The sequence below is a fragment of the Lactuca serriola genome, chromosome 3 (assembly GCF_051521515.1).
Source record: "Lactuca serriola cultivar US96UC23 chromosome 3, Lser_US96UC23_V15, whole genome shotgun sequence".
Lineage (NCBI taxonomy): Eukaryota > Viridiplantae > Streptophyta > Magnoliopsida > Asterales > Asteraceae > Lactuca > Lactuca serriola.
Window position 1 is genome coordinate 267465436 of NC_136410.1, and position 22060 is coordinate 267487495.

At 30.0% G+C, this 22060-nt stretch overlaps 2 protein-coding genes across 2 annotated transcripts; one reads left to right on the forward strand and one right to left on the reverse strand.

Moving 5' to 3' along the window:
- Positions 1 to 2158: 2158 nt before the first annotated feature.
- On the reverse strand, positions 2159 to 5209 carry LOC145093982 (RGG repeats nuclear RNA binding protein A-like). Its single transcript, XM_079032235.1, has 7 exons — positions 4782 to 5209; positions 3697 to 4039; positions 3409 to 3474; positions 3201 to 3330; positions 2964 to 3122; positions 2832 to 2888; positions 2159 to 2741 (listed from the first exon to the last, which is right to left on the reverse strand). Exons 1-7 carry the CDS (start codon positions 4969 to 4971, stop codon positions 2532 to 2534), a joined length of 1155 nt encoding a protein of 384 aa, XP_078888361.1. The 5' UTR covers positions 4972 to 5209; the 3' UTR covers positions 2159 to 2531.
- A 10730-nt stretch (positions 5210 to 15939) lies between these two features.
- LOC145093983 (RWD domain-containing protein) lies at positions 15940 to 19270 on the forward strand. Its single transcript, XM_079032236.1, has 7 exons — positions 15940 to 16274; positions 16767 to 16805; positions 16963 to 17100; positions 17188 to 17333; positions 17431 to 17531; positions 17766 to 17878; positions 18674 to 19270. Exons 1-7 carry the CDS (start codon positions 16134 to 16136, stop codon positions 19052 to 19054), a joined length of 1059 nt encoding a protein of 352 aa, XP_078888362.1. The 5' UTR covers positions 15940 to 16133; the 3' UTR covers positions 19055 to 19270.
- Positions 19271 to 22060: the final 2790 nt, after the last annotated feature.

Genomic DNA, 22060 nt, shown 5'->3' on the forward strand with positions numbered 1-22060 from the left:
CTCTTGCGAATTTATCTCAAATTCACATATTTACTAAGATCCACACATATAATTATCATTTAACTAGATTTATACACAGATGATGAGGTTCATACTGTGAATTTGAATGAGTTGTAAGGTTAAAAAAATCATTTTTTTTCTATATCAATATAGATTTTTATTTATAGAGAACAAAAAAATTTAAATTTTGATATATTCATATTTATTTTCGACAATAAAATAAGTCCTATAAATTAAAAAACCAAAAAAAAATGTTATAATCTTATGCATGCAGTCCAACTAAAAATATACAACTTTATATTTGGTCGTCAATTGTCTGAATTTAGATGTTGAATTTTTTTTCATTGGTTCCTGTTAATTTATGATATATATATATATATATATATATATATATATATATATATATATATATATATATATATATATATATATATATATATATATATATATATATATATATATATATATATATATATATATATATATATATATGGAAAATAAAAAAAACCCTAAAAATTATAAAAATACATAAAAAGAGACCACAAGTCTTTTTTTTTTTTTTTACTTTATATATAAAAAAAATCGCAGTTGTTTTTTTTTCTTTTAATTCGTTGAAAAAAATTAAAATTTGATTTTTTTTTCAAAAAAAATTTCAGCTAAATTATATAAAAGTTAGCGAATTTTAAGAAATAAAGTAAAAAAAATTGTGATCTCTAAGTATTTATATATGTATTTTTAGGATTTTTTCCATTGAACCTAAACTTTTATATATATATATATATATATATATATATATATATATATATATATATATATATATATATATATATATATATATATATATATAATTTTAGCATACATATTAAAAATATATTTAATAATGTTTTTAAAAAGTTTTATTTTGGACCGATTCGTCTTTAAAGTTGTAAATGCCATGCTTTTAAAAAAGAAAATACAAGATGGAGTTTCAAAATAATTAATCTATAAAAAATAAAAATATTAATATAATCAATTATTATAGTTTTTAACAGAAAATTAACCGAACTCAAAACACCCCCAACTAACCCAAAATAATTAGTCTATAAAAATAAACTTTATTCTTTGGTTTTTGGTTTGACTCATTAATCTTAAGTTCATTTCATAGTTGACTAGCAAAATTGATAATTAAAAAATAAATTTTTTTAGTAGTTGAATTGACATGTCGATCAATCAACATCTTTTTTTCTTTTTTTCTTTTAAAGATGTCAAGATCTACATAATGGAAAAAGTCCCCCGCTCCTTTAATAAAGGATTTAAAGAGAGTTATAAACATTTTTTATGCCTTTTCTATAACTTTCAACATGTTTGACATATTTTAACTTCATTCAACCTGTTTTTTTAGCCAATTATTTTATCGATCCCCACATACCCAAATCGCACATCTTCTATATCATTCCTTTAAAAGATGGACTCCACTGAGTTCTAATCATATCAAATAAACAAGACTGACAATCACATCTTTAACATCATATAACAAACCCAAAATTGTCGATAAATACTATACCATGAGTCGCAAGACAATTGAATCCATGATATTTTCTTTTTAACTTGATAAATTTAGTAATGACATGTCTAAAACGCCGATTCTTTTTTATGGATTAAATACTTAAATTTGATAACTATAACAATGATTCTTTTTACTTAAAATAGACATAATGATTCAATAGATTAAACCAAAAGAAAAAAAAAAACTTGTATACTAAAACACTAACCTTTCACTTATTCGTTCTTCTTTTTCCTTCGTAACTTCTAGAGTATAAAATTATAAATATTGTTGAAATGGATAATTATTATGAAACAAACCTAATGTATTTGGTAACATAAAGGTTATGTTAGTCTTATTACTTTTGATAGATTTAATATAATTCAGACATTTGTTCATGTTAGTTTAAACAAACGCTTAAGGATTCCATTCAATGACCTTAACAAACAAACAGTATACTTTCATTCAGAGCCTTATAAATCATTAAGAGGTTATTACAAAATATTTTTTGTGTCATTTCCTCAAACATGCAATATTTTTAAACATCATTTATCAACAAAACAAAGGGAAGAAGCCTAAAAACCAATAAAAGGAAACCATAACATAAAAAGCATATAACAAAATACAATAAAAAGAAACAAGTAAAAATTGTCATCTATCTATTTCATAACAAAACTGAGAAACAAGCGTTTTGAGTTTTGACCCACAAATTAATTGGTCTCCATATGCCTCAAAATCTCTAAAAAAAAAAAAAAAAAAAAAAAAAAAAAAAAAAAAAAAAAAAACTTGAAAAGGTTCCCACAAAATAAACGACAAAACAAAGGTTACAAGTAGAGAGCATATAGGAAAAACCAATAAATCCACATTTAAAAACGTGACAAGTTTTTAGCAAACCCTTTTTTCTGATACATGAAAGTTTTATAAAAAAAACTTCCATTATTTTTCTTGTATTCCCGCCATTTTACTAAAACTTTTTTTTATAAAATCACTATGGCGGGCAGCGGGCAGCTCACTTGCCCCCTAGTGTCGGGAAGTGACTCGGGTCTTCAATTTTAGGAGCTTCCGGTGCATAGTTTGACGAACCACCACCACCACCGCTAAACCGCCCACCACCACTACTGCCGCCACCTCTAGCACCGCCACGTCCACGCCCACGGCCGCCAGGGTTGTAATATCGCTCGCCTTCAGCAGGTTTCAAGAACTCGTTGATGCTGAGCGACTAAGCAACAAAAAAAACAATTGAGGGTAAAATTGTCATTCTCAAAATTTCAACCAATTTGAATAAAAATATAACACTCAATGTTGTTACCTTTTTAGCCCTCTCTTCTTTCTCAGCAATCTCTTTACGTTTATCTTTCTCAGAACCCTAGAAAAACAAATCAATATTTGGTTACAATTTTTTTATAAAAAATTGGAGATTAAAAAAATAAAAAATCGTTACCAATTTAACAAAAACATCATCGTTGGTTTTCTTGTTGGAAAGCTGCTGCATGGATGCAAGCTCTTTGTCAACTTCCACTTTCCTTTCTTCAGTCTTTAGTGACTCAAGAGCTTTTCTTTTTTCCTCAAGAACTTTTTGATATTCTTCAAGTGTCATTTCCTGATTTACAAATACCAAAACCTTTTTAAAAAACATATTTCTTAAAAATAAAAAATAAAAAAATTGATATTTATTTACCTTATTCTCAGGCTCCTCCACACGTTCATTTGCAGGATTCTCTTTCTTCCCATCAACTGCTTCTTCTTCAGCATTTGGCTTTTCAGAAACCACGGTTTTCTCACCTTCAATCACTGCTTCCTCAATTTCACTATCAAAAAAAAATATTTGTTTAAAAAAAAAGACAAAACTAATTATAAAAAAAGTGAAATAAATAAAAAATTTATACCGATTGATGTCATCAGCTTGTGTTCCCCAGTTCCCACGACCAGCTCCCTCGCGTTTGAATTCATTCCTGAACATAAAATAAAATGTTAAATGCAATAAATAAATAGCAATGTACTTTTTATATATTTTGTTATAGCTTTATATACTTTCATTTCTTCATATTAACTCATTTATCCTTTAAAATATTTTATGTATCAAATATGATTATAAAAACTACTTCAAAAAATAAGCGATTGAAAGTAGAATGATATAATTGGGTAAAGGGTAAAATGGTAAATAAAAGTTTTACCCGCGCCCGGTCCCACTACGGCGTTCATATGTGCGGCGAGGACGTTCACCCTCCTCTGAGTCTCCATTACCAAAAGAACCACCACGGCCGCCACGGTAACCGCCACGAGAACCACCATAACCACCAAGACTACCAGCGTTACGTCTCTCAAAAGATTTACCATCCGCCTCTTCACCACCACCACCACCACCACCGGAAAATCCACGATTACCAAAACCACCCTCGTTGTTTGATGAATCTCTATTGAATCCTCCACCACCACCACGGCCACGGCCATACCCACGGCCGCCGCCACCACCACCACCACGGCCGCCATAACCACCTTCGTTTCTTGATTCTCTCACTGCTCAAACCAAAAGAAAGAAAGAAACGTAAAGATTATTGTGATAAGAAATCAAATCAATTACTAAAGGGGAAAAGTGAAATTACTTATTTACCCCTACATTCCCTAATTTATACACTTTTATTAGTTTGTTAAGTAATGAGAATATGTCAGGCTCAACAAAATCAAAAGGTAATATTAAGAAAGAATCAATTTGAAAGACATACCAAGACACCCTTTTAGATGTTTTCCCAAATCTTATTATTTTTTATAGATTTCAAGTTGCAATATAATAGATATAAATTAAGATCCAAACACCCCCTATGGCTTATTGTGATTAAAAAAATATTGGCTTTATAATCTTTTTATCATTAATATATGCATCCACTAAAAGGATTTCAACACTAAAAAAACAAATCCAGAAACCCTTTTCCATGCTTCTCCAAATCTTGTTAATTTTTTATAAACTTCAAGCTGAAATAATCGATATAAATTAACAACAAAACATCCTTTATGTATATTTGTGATTAAAAAAATGGTCTTCTATTTTTTATCGTTATAACTTGCCCACAATCTATTCATATTGCTTCCACTATGGATATATCAACACATCAAGCACAAAAAATCATACTTGAAATTGAATCGAGTTGAAAAATAGTTGATAAGACTAATGAATTATTTAACAATCTAAATCATCCAATTAAACACACGTATATACATAAAAAAAAGTATGTGAACAAATGAAATAAACTCAGAAACTCACCGGCTTGAGCTGGAGGGAGAGGTTTAGATGGAAGTTTGGCCGAAGGCTTAGCCGGCGGCGCTGCGGTTTTACCGGCGGGAGCAGCGGGTTGAGCTTTCTTCGCCGGCGCAGAAACGATCTTTTGCACAAGTTGTGAAGGGTCGTCGTTGTCATCGTCTCCGAGCAAATCGAAAGGGTTCGCGGTGGCCATCTCTTCCTTTCTTTTCTTACACTCGTACAGAACCCTTTGAAACAAAGTTTCAGTCTTTGCAACAGATAAGAACCCTAATTCCAATTCGTAGTAGTCATGTCTAATTCAGATCGATTAACCCACAAAAACCCTACAAGTTGCTTGAAGATAGAGTGAACGAGAGAAAGGGTTTGGTGAAACCCTAGCCGCAATGCAGAGTGGAGATATAGAGAGGGTAGAGGATTGTGGAATAATTGAACCTAATCTATAAAAGTTTTGAAGTTTATTTCTGGAAAGGGGTTATTTTGTATTTTGATCCCTGTACTTTTAGTTATTTACAGTTTGACACTATTCTTTTCTTTGGCAATAGGAAATAAATATATATATTAAAATAAAAATCTCTTCCAAGTTGGGTCTTTTGAGTTGGATTGATTTGTTCGGTTTCAAACTTTATTCAACTACTCAAACTTTACAATCAAAGTCAGTTTCACTATTTGAGTTTTCATTTATAAAATAAAATATAATTTACCAGCTTCAAATATATTTTTATGATAAGAAATATAGTTATGAGTTAATGTTTTATTTGTTTCCCTTCGAAAATATTTGGTTTGAAAATCAACCCAAATTTTAATTTTAATTCACAAAATCAAAACATAACTCATACTAAAAAAAGATCTATGTAGGTATCTGGGGTAGCCTGTGGTATCCTTAAATTTTCAGTCCAAAACGTAGTGAAAAAAAAATTGAGAATATTTTTTGTGTAGTGTATTTTTTTGGTACGCTAACCCATAAATTTACATGTGTTTTGGTTCCGTTACTGACCCATATATATATTTCAAATTTGGTCATTTAAGAGTAATTATTTCACCTCATGATAATTTGATATGCCTTTTAATATGATTATTAAGTCATTTAAGAATCAAAATCATATAATTGGTTGTATAAAGTGGTTGAATTTGGATACTCAAAGTTTTCATGCCTATGAGGATCACATGTGCCCATTCATCAAAGATATGCTTCAAACACTACAAGAAAATCACAAGACATTGAATTTAGCCGAAAACATCTCAAACTTGAAAGTGAGCATGAGAATTAGGGTATATAGCATGACAAAATAATTTATACCCAGTGAAACTATATAACATAATATAATAAGATTTTTGGATGATAAAAAGTAATGAGAAAATATTCATAAGATATGTGGATTTATGAGGTTTTAAGATGCATGTTTTGTAGCGTTGTTTTTTGAGATATACTTGGGAGTCATTTGTGGTATTTCGGCAAAAGTTTTTGATATATATATATATATATATATATATATATATATATATATATATATATATATATATATATATATATATAGAGAGAGAGAGAGAGAGTTAGGTTCATGTATAAAGTCTAAGTATTGTGTGAACGTGTGACTAATTATTGACCAATCAACATATAAGGGTAATTTTGGAACTTGATATATATTTATTTTTAATAACTAAAAATATAATACGCTATTTATAGAACTTCTCTTAAATCATGGATCAGTTATAATTTCTAATATACAGCCTAAAATTTATGCTTCTTTCATCTCCATAACCCTACATCCATTGGTGGAGGCAATCTAATAAACCTGAAAAATAGAACCTTCATTCATCGCTTCACAAGTCATGTCGGTCAAAGGCTTGTAAATTTTTATTGCTCTCTGTCGCCTCAAAGCTCGACTCAACCTCCTTGCATCTCATCGGGTCATCGTTGTCCATGTCCATTATCGGACTGCTCAAACGGCGGTCACACTATTTGACGACCAATCAACTAGTCCGCTTCTTTGCCATTTTCAACTCTTCATTTCCCTGTATGTATCTCCTTATTTCAATCTTTTCCTCATTGTGGTTATATGTCTCTAACTAACAGACTGAGAGAAGTTTATACAATTTAAGATTAAAGACTTTTGAACCACGAAAGGTTTGTTTACATTACCTCTTATGTCAAAATATGTTTATCAAGAGTTAAGAAATCAACAAATACATCAAGGAGGTAATAATTCTATTCCATATTTGAACAAAGAAAGGTTTGTTTACATGACCTGTTATGTTAAATCATTTTTTTTTGTCAAAATGTGGATTAACAATGATATTCTCAAAGAATGTTAACATTTGAAATTCAAAAGTTAAATTTGAAATATTTTTCGTTTGTATGTACTATTAAAAATTGTTGCTAAATGTTTTATTGATAATATAATTCTAAGAATGTCATATGAGAATAAAGAAGTTTTGTTTTAGAAACTTACATTTTAAGCTAACACATTCTGTAAGAATCTGATAGTTATTTATTCATAGATACTGTTTTCGTAAATTTTGTTTAGAATAATTGTTTATGCCATTCTTACAGAATCTAATAGTAGGAAATTGTTATCGTATCTTAAAGAATTCAGAAATTTTATTTACAAGAACTATTATCTCACTCTTAAATAATTCGGGATTTTGTTTCTCAAGAACTTTAGTTGTTTATAACAATTTAGGAATGTTTTTTTACAATTATTGATGCATGGATTTTTGTTGTGGTTGGTTGTTATCTCATTTTTAGAGAATCTGATTGTAGATATAAGAGTTCAACAAAGATATATTGAAACTGATTCTTGAAGATGGAAGTTTGAAGACCGAAATGCATAATGGAAACTAATTATTGAATGAAGTTGTAAATAAAACATGTGTACAATAAGAATGTTTCATGTATTGTAATTTTTGTCCTTCTTTATTTTTATGTATTACTTTTAGAGAATGATTTTTTTTCTTCAAAAATGTAAGTTACACATTTGGATCGTGTCAATGTAATTTATGAACTTGTAATTCGTATCTTATGTAATATATTCTTAAAGAATTAACTTTAATTGTTAAAAAATTAACTATAACTCTTATAGATTTAATCATGGTTCTTTAAGGATATCTTATGAGAATGTCAATATCAACTATTCTTATCATCAATAAGTTTTAACTAAGTTAATTGATTCCTAATGTTTCTCATGAAATAGAACAAACTTTATTTTTGAAAATAATTCTTAACCATGAATATTGAATATTCGTCAAGAATATAATAAACTATATTCTTGTATTCTTAAAAAATTCAATACGTAAAAATTTATTATACCATATTGTTAGATAACACGTAAAAAAAATAATCAACTTTTTTTAAAATAAATCTCCAGATTTTACCAAGAATATTAAAGAATATTGTAATTAAATTAAAATGTAAAAAAAAATAGAATTTTATTCTTTTAAAATCTAATTTAAATTGCATCCATTAATATGCTCACTTTCCATAAATTATTGTTAACCAATTTGACTAATTTACCCTTATAATTAATTATGTGTAATTATATAATACATGCTAGCCCATGGTAATACCATGTGCCCCTAAGATCATAACCCTTTATGTTTTTTAATCTAATGATCAAAATTTAGTCATACACTCACACAATACTTATGATTCACATTTAATCATAACCATGTATATATATATATATATATATAGAGAGAGAGAGAGAGAGAGAGAGAGGAATTATCATTTAAGAACCTATAGTTTCCCGAAAACCCGAGAACCAAACAATGTCCGTTAGATCAAAATAAAAGAGGGTCAAGATGATATGTGACATTTTTGTAAATAGTTAAGGAAAATAAGACACGTGGGTAAAGAAATTGGAATGAATCAATGACATTTTAAGAATTATCTTAATTCCCTGATTACACCTCTTATTTACGTCTCTCTCTCTCTCTCTCTCTCTCTCTCTCTCTTCCCCCTATTTCACGTCCTCTTCTTCACTGTCTTCCGTCTCCGTCCCTCCTCTCTTGATCGACCACCTCTACCTTTGCAACTAGTACAATTCTACTGTCATTCATCTCCAAATCATCGATGAATAATCCACGATCCAAGAGATCGATTCCCGTCGTGTTCATCTTCGATTGCAGAAGTGTTCATCAAAAACCTAAATCGTTCGGTGGTGGATCAACTAGTTACTCGTGACAAGCTGACAATTATTTTCTCTAATTCTCCATCTTCACCTTCATCGTCTGCAATGACACAAAATTGTCAGGCCATCTGTCTCTATTCCAGATTTACATTTTGAATTTGAAAATGTATCTTAAGAAATTGTTATACTTCATCTGCAATCGGTTTTGCTACTGAATGCTAACTAGGTTTGACATATAAAACATCAAAATTCAGCTCTTTCTTTGGGACATATGTTGCAGTTTACATGTTTTGTGCTTTTCTAGGATAAAAAGTGAAGTATATTTTCATAAACACTTCCATGTTTACTGGGAAATTGAATGGTTAGAAGATTTGAAATTTATGTTAGAAAGTAAAAACTAGTTTTGTTGATTGTATAGATGTGGTAGGATCAGCAATAGGAGTGACAATATTTTCAGCCATGCTAGCTTCATGGGCCCTCACTTTCACCATCCGAGGTGAACGTCTTTTTGGGCATACATGGGATGAACTGGTAATGTATAATGTTGCTGGCAGATATGGTTTGACAGGTTGGATTTAGTGATTGGAATTGGAAAACACTAGACTCATAACTCATTTTGTTTGAAACTCCAAGAGATAATATGAATTATGTATTATTCGACTTTTAGAAGTCACTTAAATACATATAACTTGAATTTTTTATTCATGTCATCAAATAGGTACTCGTGACAAGCTGACAAATCTTTTCTCTAATTCTCCATCTTCACTTTCATCGCCTTCCACTGATTCTCATCGACTTCATACGGTACCTTGTTTCTTGTTTATATCATATCCTCACACTACATAAATATGTGTATTGTTTGCTTTCTGATTTTGGTTCTAGAAAGTTGTAATCGTATCGATTTTTTTTTATTTAATTGATTTTATAACGTAGGAGTTGGATGATCTTCCTATTCGTTTCTAAAGTTTTATGAACCTGGTGTTAGGTTTATAAAGTAGATCGACGTGATTTAGAAATCGGTGAGTTTATTCAAATGTTGTTAGCTAATGATGTTTTTTCATAAAGTGAATGTAATTAAGAGCATATTTTCGATTTGAGACCTTGAATTTCACTTTATATAGACAAGAAGAACAAATTGTCATTTTGAGGTTTTGTGTTTCACAAGATTAAGGGGAGCTCTATGATGAAGTGTACTTTGATACACCTTTAGATTTCAAGGATAATTTAGATCAATGAACTTTTCTCAACATCTGCTTATCATGTATATGAGTCACGTGTACAAGTCAATCAGGAAATTTTGCCTCAACTCAGTGAGTTTTTGCATATGATTTTCATTTGTTCATGCTTTACAAAAACATTGTACTGATTATTCAACTATTTAAATCAATGGATAATCACAAAAATGAACAAAATACAAAAACAAAATATATTATTGATCTTAATTTTTCAACTTATTATTATTTAAAAAAAAATAACCTTATCTTGAATGTGATGTTTTCAAATGTTTCAGGTGACTTGTTGAAGTTTTTAAACGTGTCACTAGATGAAAAAATCTTGCCAACTACATATGGCCAATTGAAGTCTCCTATAAGAAAGCATCGTTTAAAGGTTATTTTTTTAAAATATTTTACCTTTATATGTTTTTTTTTAAATATGCATAATAACAAATTTATATCAATAAGTAACAAACATCTAGTTGTAAACTGTGGAGTTCATTGCAGTTTTATTGAAAACTAGAAACAAAGTTACAGAAAAGGAATTAGTCATCTCTAGAACCATAAAAATAGTTCTTGATCTTTTCTTCAAGTAAGCCACAATCATGTCACAAAAATGTCAGATTTAACCATTTTCTAAATATAATTAATTAAACTCTATATGTGGTGCATATTTTAATTGTTAAATTTTCCTATTTAGATACAAATAAAGTTGTGCATGGTTTTGGATATGGAAATTTCAACTCTAGGAAAGATTTAGCATTCCATACTATTGAAGACTCAAGACAACATCAAAGATTTAGCATACTTGTTATCAACAACTTCAACTCTTTTGTTCCTACTACAAAGTACAATCAAAACAAGTGGTTCACCTTATATGTCTCCACATTGTAGTCACGCTTCACCAACCACATTGTTTAGTAGGATGACACAAGTAAGCTCTTTTTAACATTGTACTTTCATAATTTGCTTATTATAGCATCTTACTTTCATTTTTTCCTATTATAGTATTTTACTTTTAAAAAAGTGAAAGTATAATGCTATACTTTGGTAGATTATTCAAAGTATGATAATGCCTAAATAAGAAAAGAACTGAAAGTGAAATGTTGTAATAGAAATAAATGAAAGTAGGATTCCTATGTAAATCACAATTATATGCGATTACATGTAAATCACACCTAATTCACATGTAAATCAGAAGTGAATTACATATGAGTTACATGTGATTCATATGTAATTTACATACTAATCACATGTAATTCACAAGTAAATCACAAGTGATTCACATGTAAATTACATGTGACTCACATGTAATTCACATGTGAATCACATATGAGTTACATGTGATTCATATATAATTTACATATGGATTACATGTGATTCACATGTAAATCAGGTGTAATGCACATGTAAATCACAAGTGAATTACATATGAATTACGTATATATGTACACATTCATATATTAATCACATGAAAATCACATGTAATTCACATATTAATCACATTTTATTCACATGTGATTCACATGTGATACACATTTGAATCACATGTGATTCACATATGAATCGCATATGATTCACATGTGATTCATATGTGTATCACATGTGATTTACATATGATGTCATATGTGAATCGCATATGATTCACATGTTAATCACATATGTATTTTTGTGATTGTTTTTGCATCAATCATTTTTTTCCTTATACATTTGGAAGAAATTTTGGTGAATATTGAAGAGGTGAAAAATGATAAATTGAAGAAAATAAGGAAATATCAACATGAAGACATGGAAACACTTTGAAATTTGAAACATTTTGTATTTTTTTATATTTTATTTTGTATCGAATAAAATTCTTGTACTATTAGGTTTATAGATTAATTAATAAAAATGAGATTTTTTTATGATTTAATTACGAATATTATAGGATAAGAAATATGTATATATGTATTTGAAAATATATGCATATATGTACCTAAAACTTTGATTTTTATTGTTAAAAAAACAAGAGTATTTTTTTTAAAAATATTCTAGTTCTTTTTTTTTTTTTTAATTTATTGTTTTTTAAAATGTACTTTAAAAAAAATACAGTTTTTTTTTTTTAAATTGCAGTTTATTATTAAATGCATTTTTTTTAAAAAGTGCAGTTTTTGTTTTAAAAAAACTTGCAGTTTTTTTTTTGCGGATTTTTTATTTAAAAACGCAGTTTTTAAAAAAAAGTGCACCTTTTTTTTTTGAAAAAAATGAAAAAAAGTTGCAATTTTTTTTTTGAAAATTTTGTAGTTTTTTTTTTATTAAAATTGATGTTTTATTTTTTTAAATAAAATGCATTTTTTTTAAAAAAAGTTTTTTTGAAAAAATTACAGTTTTAAAAAAAGAGTTTTCATTTTTTTTTTCAAAAATTCATGTTTTCTATATATAAAATTAAAAAATCTGCACTTTAATTTTTTTTTGAAAAAAACTATATTTAAAAAAATCCGAAAATTTGATTTTCTATGTAACTTTTTAAACATTTATATTAATATGATCAACAACACAAAAAATTAAATATTAAATGAGATTGGTAAGATGACGATCATGTTCTTAATGAATTAATTTTGATCCACCGTTCCACTTTTAGTTCTCTGGTTCTCGAGAAACTATGAGTTCTCGACCGATCTTATATATATATATATATATATATATATATATATATATATAAAGAGAGAGAGAGAGAGAGGATGATTCAATTGATAATGAGAGAATCATTCTCAGCCACTCATTTAATGGGCTTAAAAAACATTAAAATACAGTGAAAAACTTGTAAATAATCCAAAAACATTAAACCGTCAGGGCACTTTGTAATTTTATCGCATAGTAAATCTTGACAACAAAACCATTATTTCCCTCATTGAACACATCATCATTTCTCCATAACAAGAAAATCATTTGCAGAAGGATTCAATCACCGGAAGCATTCTCAAGCATTCTCACTGTTGACTATGAAAGGTAATCATCGACGTTTTTTTCTTCGATTTTTAATGATTTGTAATCATTTCTAAACTTATCACTTGATTAGTTGAAATTTTTCGAAAGTATCTAGAAAATGTCACGATCATGGTGATTTCAAATATTCAAACGAAATTCAAATATGATATACGAATCTCAATGAAACATCGTTCGAAGTTTCGCGTTAACTAGGTTCCGATTCCTCATTTTTCGTGAACCCGATTTCAGTTCGAGCTAATAGTACTGGAATAGTAAAATCAAATGTTAAATCAAAGTCTGTGTTTAGGAACATGCTCAAAATTAATTTACGAGATGTGTAGCTATCTCAAACTGAGCTATGTAGTGTCTGGTACTAGAAAAAAATCAGGTATATACCTACTTAAAAATCTTAAAACATGCATAACTTTCTCATACGATATCCATTTTGGACGCTATTTATATATATGAAATCTTGAGAACATGTTCTATCCAATTTGATCATCCATGTCCCCCATGTAGGTCAAATGCGGAAATTTGATTTTAAGGCATCAGATGTCAATGATTTTTTATTTGCTTCCTGTTTGATGACGATGGTAAACTTTTCGAGCGTTTTAAGGTATCCCGAAGGCATTTGTGAGTAACATGATCTCATCTGTACTTAAAATCATCGAGGTACTATGTTGTAGGTCCTACTACAATGTGTTTCACAGTAAATTGACTGTCAATAGTTTTAGACCTAAATTCTGAGATGTCACATAATGTGACCATAAAAAAGTAGTGATTTTTTCTTTCGGATTACAAATGCATAACTAAATTATTCGGTTACAAAATACGAGTAATACATTGTTTAATAATTCTCATTAAGGAGTCAGTGTAAGAGGATTCACCGTATCAGTTCTATATGTAGCTTAATACATTATAGAAGTCAAATCAAAATTAACTAGTTGGTGAATGTCTTACATGATAAAAGATCTCAGTGCCACTATCATGTGCCCGTAAAATATATAACTTTTTTTTAACCATTTCCCACATGTATAGATCCTACGATTGAGATATACAAATTCAATCTATAAAAGATTCATAACTTCAAAGATGAAGCTAAAGACGTGTCTTGCTTGACAAACTTAAGACTTTTGCATCTTCTTATGAAGAATATTCTTAGCATAACGTGCAGGATCAAGAAAAATCTCCCCTGCGCAAAAAATAACATTATTGTCATTAAACGCTAAAAGTGGTTATCCTTAAATAACGATAAATAATCTATAAAAATGTATTTACACATGATGAATCGACTTTCAAACATATGTTGAACTGCCTCACGGACAACCTTAATGTCTTTCGTTATTGGTAAATATTATGTACCCACCGATAACCTTTTCACGACCATGGGAATATCAATTGTCATTACATTAAAATGAATTATAAGGAAAAGGCCCTTGCCCATTTCACAAGAGCGATATTGTCAAGCCAGACAAGTTCATTCTCGTTAATTTGATTGATGATTACATGTTGAAGTCTACCCAAACACAAATGAAAAATCATACATCCTATAAGTTTTGCATGTATGCTAGAACAAAAGTTCCACTACGCTGTGCAACCAATTATAACCTATAAATTCTTAGCTTCATTCCTACAATAATACACATGCTATGAACATGAGAAGCCAATACTAAGGGCTAAGTTTATGGAATTGGACACATCGCTTATGAAGGCGACTTACTTGGTGCCCATAAGGCATTTCTTCAATCTCTCAAGGAACCAAGTCCAAACGTCGTTCGTTTGAGGTGTTGGAAAGACAAATTTATATTAGGTTCCCACCAACAACATATTGATTTATAACATTATATTGAACAATATATACCTTTACAATTGGATCATTATCCAACAAATATAGACGTATATGAGCTGAAAGTTGAAGAATAATCTTTTTTAAATACTTCACATCGCCCTCATCATCTATCTATATAACATGCTTCATTATGAAATGTTGGAATGACAAATTTATATTAGGTATATCTTCCAAACTTTTAATTTATTTTTCCAAACTTAATAAACATGAGAAATTTATATCGAACAAAATTTCAACACCAAAGTTTACAACAAACGTTGTAACGTATGTAAATTTGCTATCTTTCAACAATAAAATACTCATCTTGAATAATTTAAGATGTTTTTAACAAAATAAAAAAGGGTTAGTTGTTGAATTTGCTAACAAAATCAGACAAATAAATTTGGAAAAGTTTGTTAGCAAAACCAAGCAAAGGAATATGCAAAAATTTGCCAACAAAACCAAGTCACCACCTGCAAAAACCTAGATTTTTGCAAATATACGTCTTTAAAAATTTAGAAAACAAAATAAAATCGCTGACCATCTAAAGTTTTATAGGAGTCGACCTACGAAAATTATGACTATTTTGGTCAATTTGCTAATATCTGACGAATTTTTAGAAATCAGTTGGTATGATTAACCTAATAAAGTCACATTTTGTTTGTGAATCAAAATATCAAATGCAACATAATAACTCATAATAGTCGAATAGTCTCGGCTACCTTGTATTTGTTGACCAAGACTATAATTTCAACGAACTTTTTGATTGTGAGCCAAACAACTAAAAAAATAAAAATTGCTTCATGTTTCTAACATGTGTCGGGTAAAGAAATGGCTAAAGGCTAAACGTTTAATAAAAAATGCTTCATTTCTAGTCTCTCGTGGTTTTAAAACCACACATTAGGATCTTAAGATTACAAAAACTAATACATGTTTGTGGTTTGATTTTGATCTAAAACCTGACCATATATATCACTAGTGATATTAAAAGTTATAAAAAGTTACAAGCAAATAATCCAAAAAAAAAAGAAAGCTTTTAGAAATGGATCCGCAGATATTCGAAAAAAAGATGCATCGTGAAGGGCTCAAATTTAGGGACTATTTGTGGATTCATCAGCAAAATCAACCCAGCAGCAGAAGAGGCATATACCTCTACACACCGACCACCAGACTGATTCCAAAGATTTGGGGGTGAAAATCCCCACAAAATCAGGCGCTAATGGCAGAAGAAGAGGAGGTATTGATCGAAGTCGAAGCTGCAGAATCGGTGTATGGCGACGATTGCGTAGTTCTCGCACAATACCCTCCTCATCTCCACCTTCTAATCAAGCCTCGAACCGCAGATGTTTCCTCTCAACAGGTTTCTATTAAGATCTCGCAGTTTCCTTTTTTACTTGCTGAAGTACTTGATCGATCATTCGAAAAGGAGCTAATTTGTGCCGGATATATTAAAATTTAAAATTTGTTGCAGTTGTTGTATTGCTAGATGTACAAGGTCTTATGTACATGTTTGAATTCTTATTTTTTTGAGCTATGTGATGATTTCGTGCCAATTAGATGAAAGAGCTGGAGTTGTGTATTCTATTTTGTTATGTAATGAACTAACGATTAATATCTATGGTGAAGAACATTGCTCATTTCCCCCTAGGGTTACTAAATGTACCATAAGCCTCAACTCCTCACGAGAGCTTCACATATGATGATAGATGTGTTTGCAACTTTGCATCAGTTATTTCCTTTTAACATCTAGTTAAAATTATTTGACATCCTTTATATGAACACATATTTAATCTCTCTGACTCTTGATAGTGATAAATCTCAAGTACACTCATGTTCTTGTTTCTCTTTGCAGTTTGTTGAAGCAGTTATTGGGATAAAAGCAAGTTCTAAGGTATTTGCATCATCAAACAAAAATGTCAAGTCCACATTACTTCTTTGTTTATCTTCCATATGTGTACAATTCATCTAACACCAAGTTACATGATCATTACATATAGGAAGTAACAGTTTTATGATATACTCACCCTCTCTCTCTCTTTTAACTTCAGTATCCAGATGAACCTCCAGAAATAATGATTATAGAATCCAAAGGTTTAGATGAACAAAGGCAAAAGCATCTCATAACCAGTATCCATGAAAAAGCATGTGAACTCTCTTCAAACTCAATGCTTGTAGCACTTTGTGAGGTATCATTGTCATTAAAAATTCTGTAAGGACCTATTTTAATTTTTAGCAAATATAAATCTTTATTGATGTAGTTGAATTTTTACTAGGAAGCAGTTGAGAAGCTCACTAGCATGAATCACCCTGATGGAGATTGTCCTTTGTGTTTATCTCCTTTGGTTGTTAATGAAGAGAGTGCTTCAAATATTTCTCTACCTTTTATGAAATTAATGTCTTGTTTCCATTGCTTCCATTGGTAAATAAAAATATCTTATTCTTCCCTAAATTCTTATGAGCAAAAGCAAATGATGTCTTTGTGAATTATGAGCTCTAATTTTGTTCATCTTATGCAGTGAGTGCATTATCAGGTGGTGGAATTGGCTCCAAATGCATCAAGAAGTTAATCATCATGCTAATTCATCTACACATGGACACCAGATTAAAACTCAATCAGGTATTCTACTTAAGGGTATTAAAAATGTATTATTATTATATGCTTTTTATTTGACTATAAGTTGACCAAAAGTATTGTACTTAAGGGTACCAAAGGTGGGCCCTACAGATTCACAAAAAAGCATATCAAAGTTTCTCCCAATTGTAGCAACAAATTAAATGTGGATCACCTTTTTCTTTCTGTCACTAGTGAAAAGGGTATTTTAGACTTTTGACTGATATGTTTATTGAACAGAAATGCAAAAAAACATGGAAGATCGAATGGGAATCTGCCCTGTATGTAGAAAAGTGTTCCATTCCAAAGACATTGAACATGTGCTCAACTTAGTGGGGACTTACTCTCAATTGGTATCTCCACAAAATTATAATTTACTTTTTTTTTTCTTATTATACAAATCATTATTATTCATATCACAAAATCATCAAAATTTCATTACTTTTGAGATTCATGTTGCATAAATTTGTCCCTAAAGTTTAAAAAACATTTGAGAATGTGACAACAAATTTTAAAATTTTGGGACTAACATTTTTGAATGTCTGTTTAATAGTTGCTGATTGAGTCAGATCCAACCTCTTATCAGACCTGTAAGAGGCATATCAAACTCATACATTATAAAAAATAAATTTCAGAGTAAATTACACGAATGGTCCCTATGGTTTTGGGTAATTTGCACGTTTGGTTCCTAACTTATTTTTTTTTAACTTGGAAGGTCTTTACTGTTTGTTTTTGTTGCGTGCTTGGTCCCTGTCTTACCTAAAAATACTATTTTGCCCTTGATTTTTTAATTTATTTAAATAAACACACCCTCAACCCCACCTCCACCTTACCTTACCTACCCCACCTTATATAAATAAATTAAAAAATCAAGGTCAAGATAGTATTTTTAGGTAAGACAGGGACCAAGCATGCAACAAAAACAAACAGTAGGGACCTTCCGAGTTAAAAAAATAAGTTAGGGACCACACATGCAAATTACCCCAAACCATGGACCATTCGTGTAATTTACTCTAAATTTCACAATTTTGATCAAGATCAAATAAAAAAGAAACAACCATGTACATACAAAGTCTGTTATCTTTTGGACCAAGTGAACAGTCTGAATGTGAGTAAATGACCATTTTACCCTTGGATTCAACTTTCAGAATCTCGATGACACCGAAGATACAAAAAACGATACGATTCTTAATTCGGATTCAGAAAACACAAGGCGAGAAAAGTTCGAGGCTACGATGAAGCTACAACAGGAGAACAATGGCTTAATCGAGCCAAAAAAGACTGAAGTTCTCATGCCCGGAATGTTTCTTCCCCGCCCTACCACCACCATCACCACCACCGCCACCGCTGCCACCGCTGCCGGAGAACAAGCGGTGAAATCTGAGACGGATAATGGTGTTCCGGCGAATAAGCCGAGTGGTAGTCACCGGAGAAGCTCAGGGCCGAGAAGCAAGTATAGAGGAAGAAATTCAAGAACTCAAGTTAATAATAATAGACAATGGGTTGTTAAAGATAATGGAAATGTTTAGTGAATGTGTGTTTTTCAATTTTTTAAATTTGTGGAAGAAAATTACAAATTTTGTCCCTCTACTTGTGAAAATTGCGGATGTGGTCCTTCAACTAAGGGTTTTGTACTTAATAGGTCCCTGACTTGCGAGGCAAATTAACCTTCAAGGTGGTGTTCGGAATTAGTTACTTTTATTTATAACCTTGAAATATTTCAATTAAATTAACCTTTTTTGTTATTTTCTGAATATAATTAGATCTTTTGTTATAATTCTATTTTAAGATTTGTGGTATTTTATTTTTGTTTTTGCTTTTGCTTTTGCAACCAATTTTCAAAGTAATAAAAAGTTTGGCTATTTGACATAGTATATATAATGTATATTTCAAATGACCTGAAACATGTTGAAATATAATTTATTTGATTCAAGATTATTTTTATAAAATAACATTTTGTATTTGTTATTTGTTATTTTAGTTTAATTTTGTTTCTAGCTATATGATTTCATTCCCTCGTACCATTACTTTGTTCATTACAAGCTTTTATGATTTCATTGAACACATTTAACTGGTAACTTTGAAAAAAAAAAGTAGCAAAAGGGGTATACGTTGCTATATTAATTTAGTGAGAAGTTAATATTTTGTATACATATATGTAGTTCCATTAAACAAGTGGCAAATTAGGATACCTCAGTTTATGTATATTGTATAGTCTTGATAGCTTGTGTTTAGTTGCATCAAATTAGAAGCAAGTTTTAACTCTGGTTAATAAGAATGTGAAAATAGGAATCTTAAGAGTTAAAGACTAGTTCATTAAGGTGTGAATCCTTTGGGAATGAAAGTGAGCTTGATAATGTCTAGAATAAAAGTCTTGGCCCAATACATTCAGCAACAGAATGAGGTTCAGGCCCAATCATTTTCAACATCTAGTTCTCGCCTTCTCGGCCTGGTAAAAAGATAAGAATAATAATAAAAAAAAAACAAAAACAAAAATAGTTTTTCTCTTATTGCTAATTATAAATATATACAATAATTAAACATACGTTTGTGCTACCTAAAATGCACCATGTACAATAAGCAGCTGCCGTAGCTTTGAATTGCTTTGAAATTAATTTACTTAAATTGTCCTTATAGTTTTACCGTTCTATTCATAAGTCACCCATGTACATACCATTTTTTTTTCGCACTTTTTACTCTTACAACCCAATTAACTTGTCATTTGCAATCTTTTTTCCTTATTTTTTTTTCCGGTTTTTATCCTTATAATACATATAATACATATGGTATTACAATAGATATCCTTTTTTTTACTTGCCATTTGAAAGTCCTTTCATTTTTATAGTGAAAAAACTATATTTATATAAATACACCTTGCAAGATCACTATATGCAATGGTATGAACTTTATATAATTTTCTACCAACAAATACAACTATACCTACTTTTTATCAACACAATTGTTAAATTTAAATTAAAAATAGATTGGACCCGCCACAACAATTTTTTTTTTAAAATACTTATGTCCTCTACATTTTTATAGATTATTCAAAAACATCAAACTTATAAAAATAGTCTCTAAACTCATCTTAACTTTCCTTAAATTGGGCATTGTACTATTTCTATTTAAAGTTACATTTTTATTGATTATTTAAAAACCATCAAATTTAAAACAAATAGTCTCTTAACTCTTCTCAACTTTTGATAATTCACTCAATGCTTATTTCTTTTAAACTTTTAATGTTTTTTAAGTTATGATATCCGTATGAAAAACACACGTAGGAACCCGCGGCAAAGGACAAACTCAAATACTAGTACGGTACATTATATAAGCATTTCTGGATTTTGTAAAAAAGACCTTGAAGTGTTGTTGAAAAGAAAGAGTAAGAACAATGAAAAAAAATGAATAGCTTGTGGTGTACGAGGAGTCAAAACAAAAATTTGGATAAAAAACATTTCTATCAGAATGGGGTTAAATTTTTTTTTTGGCTGTTCAAGAATCACACTTGTCTTTGTCTCAGATAGATACTTTTAAACTATATCCCTATAAAGTTTTGAAAATTGGTCTAATCAATCATTAAACATCTTTTTTTGGTTTTATAGGAGCATAAAGTGAGTTTTGTTGGGTCTAATAGTGAAGGTGTAAAGGGTTACCCCTTATGCTAGCTCATTTTGATTTCACAAGTATAAAAGATAAAAAAACATCCCCACCCCACGTTCATCCTAAGTTCACCATCCATTGATATATCTCTCCTTTCTCTTTTTCTCAAAAAAAAAAGTCGTTGGAGTCCTTTGACCCTCCGCCGGAAACATTCGATCTGCCGCCGACAACCTCTTACCCACAACCGAAGAAGGTGTAGGATTTCGTCACCCTAAAGCCTCCCATCTCCCACCCATTATCCCCTTACAGTCAAAACAATTTAGAATAAATCCTAGATCTCGACACCGTTGCCATTGTTTCTGGTGAATAGAAACCATAAACGAGGAATGTGTAGGGTCTCGTCACCACCATCGAGGCTCGGTCCGACAACTATGTTGGTGGTGTAGTAGACCGGGCTGGATCCTGTTAAGATAACAATAATGGTTTTTTGGTCTGCTTATACCCTTACCGTCAACTATGAGCACTTATTTTCTCAAAGGAATGAATCTCTTACTCAATCTTTCAATCGTTTAATTGTTTAATTAATGACATGAGAAGATTTGATATCTTCAAACACAAGTCTGTCTAAGTTCTAAAGTTTTTAGATTTTCTCGATGACAAATGGGAATATAATGTTGATATGCTGAAGAACAGTGAGAAAATCCACTCTAGGGATTTTCATAGCTTGTATGGAAATTAAATTTTTTTTGAAGAGACAAAGGTTCTGAGGAAAGAGATAATGAAGGACTACTTCAAAGAAAGATCTTTTGTGTTGTTCACCAAAGAGTTAAGTTTTTCCCCTGAAAGTGAAAGTGACAAGTCAGATAATTCTGATTCTAATGAAGAGTACAATGCCAAACTTTACTCAAGTGTTGCTATAATTGTGAAGCACTACG

Excerpts from the sequence above, each read along its gene's own strand:
- LOC145093982 (XM_079032235.1), bottom strand. The coding sequence starts at position 4,971 with ATGGCCACCGCGAACCCTTTCGATTTGCTCGGAGACGATGACAACGAC. Across the intron at positions 4,040-4,781 it reads TCTCCCTCCAGCTCAAGCCG|TGAGAGAATCAAGAAACGAA; the intron begins GTGAGTTTCTGA and ends TGGTTTGAGCAG. Across the intron at positions 3,475-3,696 it reads CGTAGTGGGACCGGGCGCGG|GAATGAATTCAAACGCGAGG; the intron begins GTAAAACTTTTA and ends TTTTATGTTCAG.
- LOC145093983 (XM_079032236.1), top strand. The coding sequence starts at position 16,134 with ATGGCAGAAGAAGAGGAGGTATTGATCGAAGTCGAAGCTGCAGAATCG. Across the intron at positions 16,275-16,766 it reads CAGATGTTTCCTCTCAACAG|TTTGTTGAAGCAGTTATTGG; the intron begins GTTTCTATTAAG and ends TTCTCTTTGCAG. Across the intron at positions 16,806-16,962 it reads GGATAAAAGCAAGTTCTAAG|TATCCAGATGAACCTCCAGA; the intron begins GTATTTGCATCA and ends TTTTAACTTCAG.